The sequence below is a fragment of the Oryzias latipes genome, chromosome 6 (assembly GCF_002234675.1).
Source record: "Oryzias latipes chromosome 6, ASM223467v1".
Taxonomy (NCBI): domain Eukaryota; kingdom Metazoa; phylum Chordata; class Actinopteri; order Beloniformes; family Adrianichthyidae; genus Oryzias; species Oryzias latipes.
This window is the reverse complement of record NC_019864.2, coordinates 28,110,412-28,118,379: the sequence shown is the minus strand read 5'-3', so window position 1 is coordinate 28,118,379 and position 7,968 is coordinate 28,110,412. Positions and strand designations below refer to the sequence as shown.

The window sequence follows — 7,968 nt, the reverse complement described above, 5'->3', positions numbered from 1 at the left end:
CCAACTCCTAATGTTAAAGTGCCTAGGATAGCACAAGGGTGAAGGCTGCAAGTGAATATTGAGCTTAAAGCTGAAACGTTAGACATCTTCACATAATTGTTGACAGAATTTTAAGCTGTTGTTCATTTCTGTTATCAAGCTTGTTTTTCTTTTTTCGTTTGAGGCAGAAAACCGTTTGAGCTCCTGTGTTTTCACAGGTCATTTTTAAACTCGCAGCAAAAGAAACTAAAATCAAAACTCATTTAGATGATTGAAAAATAGTTTTATAGTTAAAACAAAAAATAAGTCGATCAGCAGTAAGTTCTAGACATTTTTTACTGCAGAAAATATCCTTTTTTTTTTTTTTTTAAAGGAACTTATAATGAAAGACTACAGTTTGCAAACATTACAAAGAACTGATAGATACAAAGGAATTATGGGACAAAATTTGTTTGTGTGAGAAAGCAACGTTAAATAAATGTTAACATTTCTCATTAATCTTTTTTCCAAAGGTTCTTCCATCAGTGCAAATCCCTAAGTGAAATACATTCACGAAACTCTCCTTTTACTTTCTTCATCTCCATGTTTTTCAGCTCAAAAATGTTTATTTCTGTTAAAAATATAGTTCAAACTAAGTTTAACAAATAAAAAATAATTTAAAGTAGTTATTTCTAAGACTAAAGAAGAAGCCTGACGTTCCCCTCTTGTGCGTCGCATTTCTACTTTCACGATGCTGACTCTTCTTAGATGAGCCACATTCACTAATAAAAGTGTCACTTTCCATGGTTGTTGCTTTAAACTTACTGTAGTGGTGACTGAAAGATCTCTGGGGGGCGGGCTTTGGTCTGCAGCGTTTGTTTGAGGATCCATCCAGAACTTCCTGTCAGTCATTAAAAAGTTCAGCACCTATGAGTTTGTGATGAACGTTCTCCAAAAAAGGCAGGTTTGTGTGCAGGAGCTCCACGGTTCTCATGGAAACGTTTTTACACCTGGAGATGTCGACCGTCTTCAAGCGCTTGCAGTGCTGCATCAGAAGGTGCAGGGACCTGCGTGGGGAAGGTGTCAGAGGTCAAGCAGCTGCTCTGGAAGGTCAGCCGTGGGGTCGGTCAGTTAAGGCCGCCAAAACCCACCTGTCGGTGATGTTACCGCAACAGGAGAGGTAGAGATGCTGCAGCCGCTGGAGATGCGGCGCAGCCTGAGCCACCCCGCGGTCGGTGATGCCCGGACAGTGGCTGAGGGTCAAGCTGGTGAGGCTGCGGCAGTGCCATCCCACAGACACCAAGGCGGCGTCGGTGATGTCCGGAAGCATGCAGAGAGACAGCCGCTGGAGGTCCGGGTACTTCACCACCTCAAGGAGGGAAGCCAGAGCATCAGATATTTGGGGTTCCAGCTGCAGATGGACATGTGAACCTGTGCTAAGCGTCTCACCTGGGTGATGCTGCTGTCGGTGAGCTTAATGCAGGCGGAGAGGTCCAGCTCCTGCAGCCTCCTCAGAGCTAAAAGCGAGTCCCCGGCCTGCTCTTTGAACTGCTGCAGGTCGATCTGTGTGAGCAGTTTGGGTTTCTCCTCGAAGGGCATTCGAGGCGGTTTAAAGAAGCCCATGTTGCCAAAGGTTCGGGTGAACATGGGACCGTTATCACCCTAAGAAAAACCCATGTTATAATGTCATCAGATCAGGGTCAGCTTCAAATAAAAATAAAAGATTTAAAAAAAAAAGAGAGAAAATTAGAGAACGGTTTAAACTCAAAAGTAAACTTGAAGACAAAAGTGTAAAAATAAAATTGTACATTTAAAAATAGATGCATTTTAAACATAAAAGATATATGAACAAATAAACTCAAAGTACACACTGTAAACATGAAGGGGAACATTGAATGTTCAAGTTCGAAAATTGTATTAAAAAACATTTTAAACTTTAGAAGTATTGACAATAAGAAAAAAGCTTAAGTCTTTAATTCAAAAGTAAACATTGTAAACTTAAAGATAATATTGAAATAAAAAATTCATTAAATTTCTAAATTTAAAAAATATTTTAAAAAGAATGTTGAAAATGTGAAAAAAGTCTATTTAAAGACGGTATTTAAAAAAAACACTCTAAACTCAAAAGAAATATTGAAAATTTGAACATTAAAATCAAAAGTTCAAAAAATTTACCATTTATCCATTTTAAACTTAAAAGAAAAATTGACAATTTCAAAAACATTAAAATTTAAAATTTGTCTTAAATTTAAAAGTACACACTGTAAATTTATTGAAAATGTAAAAAATAAATTGTTAATTTGAAAAATATATATTTTAAACTTAAAGGAACAATTAAAAATTAAAGGAAAAAAATGTTTATTTGTAACATCTGTTGATCTGTATTTTTACTTTTTCTTTCCCAGTTCTCTCCATCTTTGCTATCAAATTTAGAGTTTTAATTCAAGCTTTGAGCCCATTGGCTACCGGGACATGATTGACAGGCGGTGACAGAGGTTATGGTGATGTCATTTCTGCTCAGGAGCCAAGTTTGGTACATTAGTGGAGGGACGCCAACAACAGATGCTGGTCAGGAGTGGACATGATGATGTCACCATAGCCTCTGTTGCTTGATGTCAATCATGTTCGCTCAAAGCCCCGCCCACATGGAAAATTAGGATTCGCAATGAAAATGAAGAATCGGAATTGACTGAAAGTGAAGAGGAGGAGCAAGAAAAAAACACAGTTAAACATAAAAAACAGCAGATGTTAAAAATAAAAAACTTAAGTTTTAGGTTTATGTTTTTTTTCCCCAAGTTTCAAATTAACATTTATATTTGTCAAATTTTCTGTATTTCCTTTAAGCTTACAATTTGTACGTTTGAGTTTAAAATTTTTTGAATTTACAATCTGGCTTTACATTCAGTTTAGCAGATCCAGCTTTGACCCCCGAATCCTCAGCGTCCCTTCTTCAATTCAGTTCAATTCAATTTTATTTGTATAGCCCAAATTGACTTCCTGTGTGGGCGGGAACGCTGAGGTCCTCACCGTCTCGTTGTGGAGCTCGCACTCAGCTTTTTGCAGCATCCCCAGCAGACCCCAGTCTGTGACCTCCTTACACCAGCCCAGCCGCAGAACCACCAGCTCCTGCAGGTAGGTGGCGATGGCGCACACAGACAGGTCAGTCACGTTGACGCAAGACGTCAGATCCAGCTCACGGAGACGACTCCCGAGAAGTTGGGCAAGAGAGAAAACGGCCAGGTCCTTCAGACGCGCAGAGGAGGAGACAGTTATGCGTTTGATTACACGCGACGGCGTGCAAACGTAAGACGGCCCCACCTTGATGTAGGTGCAGCCCCTGAAGTTGAGCGTTTCCAGCTGTGCTCTTGTGGCGCCGGGCCTCTTCAAGCTGGAGACCATCTCTGCTCCGCTGATGTTCAGACACTGAGACAGATCCAGACCCTTCAAGCCCGGCAGAGCCAGCAGGTCCCTGAGGCCTGTGGAGACCGGAAGCCGTCTGTGACACTTTCCAACAGGAGCAGCAAAAGTCAAATGCAACGAAAAGAGATTCCATGCACCCACTCCACTGAAAATCATGTTTATGGTGTTTTAAACTATGATAATGGACATGTTTTAAGAAAATTAAGCTTACAATTACATTTCTGAGTATTTCTTCTGTCAAATCATTGTGAATCAGGAGCAGATGAAAAAATACCTTTTGAAAAAGTTATTTTGAAACTAGATCAGTGGGACTTTAAAACATCTAACTTCTATTTATTAGCATAAATAATCCAAAGACAGTGCTCCTTAATACAACAGTAAACTCTAACTGGTTTCCATAAATAGTGATTGGATGTAAAATGACGTCTTTTTTATACTGATTGATAATCTGTTTCATTTAACCACAGTCTTTGTGACTTAACATCTTCACACGTATAAGCAATTTACTGCCACAGGGGGGCAGTGTTGAGCAAATCTAAAGGTCCTTTCTGTTTTCCTTTATTTTGCTCCACTGTGACAAACAAGGATGTAAGACTGGACATCGGTTTGCACTGAGGGGGGGGGCAATACAGGAAGAGATCAAACCAAATTTGTACCTTTTTCGGTTATTCTCCAGTCGTGAGACAGAGAAAGATGCGTCAGTGACTTCAGGCCGTGGGCCACGGCCTCCACAGACCTGCTGGTCAGCCCCATGCACTCGCTGATGTCCAGTTTAAGGAGACCCGGCTGGTGCCTCACAAGAATCTCCACAGAATAGTCCGTCAGCTCCTTACAGCCCTGCAGATACAGTTCCTCCAACTTTAAATCCTCGACCTGAAAATAAAACAGAACAGCACGTTTAAATGACTCTAAAGTGGCAAATCCAAGCTCTGCAGAGGTCACCCGCTGGTTGACCTGTGCGACGGCGCGCAGTGACTCGGGGGTGATGGAAGTCCTGCTGAGGTCCAGAGCAACAAGGGTGGATTTCTGCTGCGTCAGGAGCCTCTTCAGGTTCCTCAGTGACAGAAGTGCTGAGGAGTCCTCCACCATCCCCACTGGGCACCCCCGGTATGGATCGAACTCAAAGGCGATGTGGCATCCAGCCAGGGAGAGGCGGCGGAGGCGCGGCGTGCAGCCCGTGAGCCGCGTGAAGGTTAGGTCGGAGAGGTACCGCAGGTTGGACAGATCCAGCTCTTCCAGACCACACAGAGCGGACCGGACCTGGAGCAAAGACCAGGAAAGTGGGTAAACCTGATATAAAACCAGATGCTGTTTTATGTCCCGCCACCGTCCTGAAAGGACCCGAACAAGAACCTTTTCTTACTACAGCAAAAATGTCCCTCCCGCCACACACTTACCAAAAATGTGCACACACCTAAAAGCCTGGGGTGGGGCTTGCAGGACGCACTCTTCCTGGAAGGGGTTCTTCCTAATTTGTGATGTCACAATGTGAAGACCCGCTCGCTTTCGTGAGTGGATAAAAACAAAATCCCACTATGGGGTTGTTTTTTCGTGAGGAATGAACTTTACAAAACACTTAAAAGCTTAAAAAGTAGATTTTGCACAATGTATGCCCTTTAAAACAAAAATAAATTGCCATTCTACAAATTCTACATATTTAAACTCTTGCTAAGGAATTTCAATCTGTCATTTTCTTCCTCCTCGAGTATCATTGAGAAGCTACTTTAGAAAAATTGTACATTTGACTGGCGTTACTGTGGCGAGCTCACAAAGGTGCCGTTTCCCTTTTGTTCGCACATTTCCAATACGAACATGTTAGGATTGTGGGTGTGGCTAGAAAAAGAAAAAAAAACAACCCTCCGTTGTCAAGGAGATCCAAAAATGTACTTTTGCAGATGCTTCTAAAAAGGACATAGACCTGTTCGTCACACCCAGCCAACAAAAAAGTAAAATAGTTGCTTGAAAAATAAAAACCAATAGAAAAGCAGCCACTTTGGGGGGAAATTACAGCATGCAGGTCTGACCAGGAGAGATGGGGAAGACTGAGGGGCGTGGCAGCCGCTCGGCCTGTGAGGGGGGGGGGGTCAAAAACTGTCCTAACTGCATATAGTTTTATAGTTTTACCATGACTTAGCTTAAGTGCAGTTTAAATTTAGCCCTTATAATTATGCTTTCTCTTAAAACCAAAGATTTGCCAAACTGCATCTTCTATGCATAAGCGTGGCGTGCGTGCGCTCAGTCGATCGCCGCGTTATCACCTGCTGTCTGTGCTCCTCCCTGGAGAGGAACGCTCCGGACATGAACAGGCTGTCCAGGCCCCTGAGGTCCAGCCTCCGAAGGGAGGTCAAGCAGGGCAGGAGGTCGAGCAGGGAGGCCTCGGTGATGCTGCTGCCCGGCAGGGCCAAGCTCTCCACCTTAGAACCTAAACACACACCCACCTAAAGAGGACGGGGAGAGAGAAAAAAATACTAAAATTGGATTTACCGTCTGCAGGATTGACGCCCTGAAGGTGTGATAAGCACGGAGCACAATCCCACTATCAGTTAAACTCAAACACTGCTACGTTCGACTTTGAACTCGCCTTTTCAGGCACCAGTTGAGGTTTTATTGCTGCATATATAGAACATGTCATATGTAAATGACAGGTAATGTCCTGAAAAACACCTGCTCATCGAATCTCCCTCCATTGTGTTGGTGTTTCACATGATCGTTTTACTTCCTTATACGAGCATACGAGTGACAATTAACTATGTTTTCGTCCTTTAAAAATGTAAATCTCCTTTGTTTTCCTCGTTAGGGAAGCAAAAAACACAGTACGCACCTCCAGAAGAAGCGATCTGGAGATGCTGAAGCCGTCCAGCTGGCTGATTCTCAGGCTACAGTGGGACTTCCTGCTAAGACCTTTGACCAGCTCCAGGGCTGAGGCGGACGCCGGGAAGCTGAATGTGACCTCCCTCTGCAGATCAATGAAGGGGGATATGTAAGGGATGAACACCCCAACCCCCCACAATGTGCCCTGGTAGGTTCAGGGTAAGTTACCTGGTATCTCTGGTCCTGGCTGGCATTGTACCAACTGCGGCAGACAAGCGAGGCTTCCTTCCTGTCTGAAGCGTGAAGAAAACTCAGGATGTAGACTATGATCTGCAGAGAGAGACTCTGCAGCATTAAGACTCCATTGTCAGAGAGCTGAGATCCCAGCAGTGATCAGACACGTGCAGCACGAGACAAGGTGCATCCAGGTGTGTGTGTGTGTGTGTGTGTGTGTGTGTGTGTGTGTGTGTGTGTGTGTGTGTGTGTGTGTGTGTGTGTGTGTGTGTGTGTGTGTGTGTGTGTGTGTGTGTGTGGTCAGAAACTCACCTCCAGGGGAAGCTCTGGTGCTGCCGTTTCCTCATCACTGTCATCCATCTCCACCGGGATTGATCAATTTTAGGAAGCTCGGATCATCCCGAAATAATAATGTGCTCTGAAACGGTCCCCGTAATGTGACGCGTGGTGAACACCGGAAGTGAGTCACCGCGGAGGAAAAGGTTCTGGGCCAGGTGAGCGGAAGCTGCTGACCGGCTGAGTCGCGCTATGAAGACCGGCACATTTCCGGAGACTGTCCGACCTCAGCGAGATCAGCTGACTGCGCGATGACGTCAGCAATCAGCAGGAGAAGCGCTCCGCTTTGGTTGGTGGATGCGTTGCTAAGCAACGACAGACTTCTATTTGTCCTGACAAGACGGGTAAAAAAAACTTGTTTTTATTATTTGCCCCTTTTGGCAATTTAGAACAATAATAAAAAAAGGTTTTAGTCCAAAATAAAACCTTAATACTACGACAACAGATGTCAATAATGCTGCTATGAATTGAATATTTCACTATAAACTTGTACATGTAGATCTGTTCGATTTTTTTACAAGAAAAAGAGAAGAAGCAGCAGTCAGAACATGTCTGTTGTTTGTTTTCTTCACTAAGAAGCATTATTGTGTCTTTGAGGCACGAAATCCAAGAGCTTTTCTATATTTAACACAAAAACACTCTGTTTTCTTCTTTCGACAAATAGATTTTTGTTCACACAATTTTCACTACAGTTTACAGTAAACAAAATTTAAAATAAAAATTAGAATGCATGCATTTTTTTAGAAAGCTATTATTATTATCATGGTTGTAGTGTAACAGTGACATTTTATGTGCTGATTGTTATTATCATGGAGAAATTTGGGATTTCCTTAAAAAAACTAAAAAAAATTTAGCGATCAGAATTGGTGATGAAGCTTTAACTCCTTTGTTTTGCTCCAAAATGTTTTCAAATGGTATCAGACATCAGTATTTAGTATGCAGCACTCTTCACAAGAGTTTTTATGCTTTCTTTTGGCCGTTTTTTTTCAGCTGAGACCACCCAAGGGCAAACCTGACCTATTTTTGGTTTGATGGGTTTTCATGTACGGTAATGGAAACCTTTTGTTATCCCCCCCACCCTTACTACTAGAATTTTCCATGAAGTCGGTGACAAAATTGTGCAGTAAACCGTTTTAGCCTTAAGTAAAAATACATATGTCTAAGTGAAAGTTGTGCCTGCATGTAAAATATCCTTAATTTGATGTTACA

General features: G+C 42.7%; 1 protein-coding gene across 1 annotated transcript; it reads right to left on the bottom strand.

Moving 5' to 3' along the window:
* Window positions 1–332: 332 nt before the first annotated feature.
* On the bottom strand, window positions 333–7,086 carry LOC101157774 (F-box/LRR-repeat protein 20). Its single transcript, XM_011476472.2, has 11 exons — window positions 6,736–7,086; window positions 6,418–6,519; window positions 6,200–6,334; window positions 5,637–5,816; window positions 4,333–4,638; window positions 4,035–4,251; window positions 3,277–3,434; window positions 2,986–3,201; window positions 1,408–1,620; window positions 1,110–1,327; window positions 333–1,025 (listed from the first exon to the last, which is right to left on the bottom strand). The coding sequence occupies exons 1-11, from the start codon at window positions 6,781–6,783 to the stop codon at window positions 863–865; spliced, it is 1,956 nt and encodes a 651-aa protein (XP_011474774.1). The 5' UTR covers window positions 6,784–7,086; the 3' UTR covers window positions 333–862.
* Between the last annotated feature and the right edge of the window lie 882 nt (window positions 7,087–7,968).

What these genes read in the sequence shown, in the direction of transcription:
- LOC101157774 (XM_011476472.2), bottom strand. Translation starts at nt 6,783, where the DNA reads ATGGATGACAGTGATGAGGAAACGGCAGCACCAGAGCTTCCCCTGGAG. An exon ending in GCCAGGACCAGAGATACCAG is followed by an intron (nt 6,335 to 6,417) that starts GTAACTTACCCT and finishes ATTGATCTGCAG; the next exon opens with AGGGAGGTCACATTCAGCTT. An exon ending in TGCGGTAACATCACCGACAG is followed by an intron (nt 1,026 to 1,109) that starts GTGGGTTTTGGC and finishes TTCCCCACGCAG; the next exon opens with GTCCCTGCACCTTCTGATGC.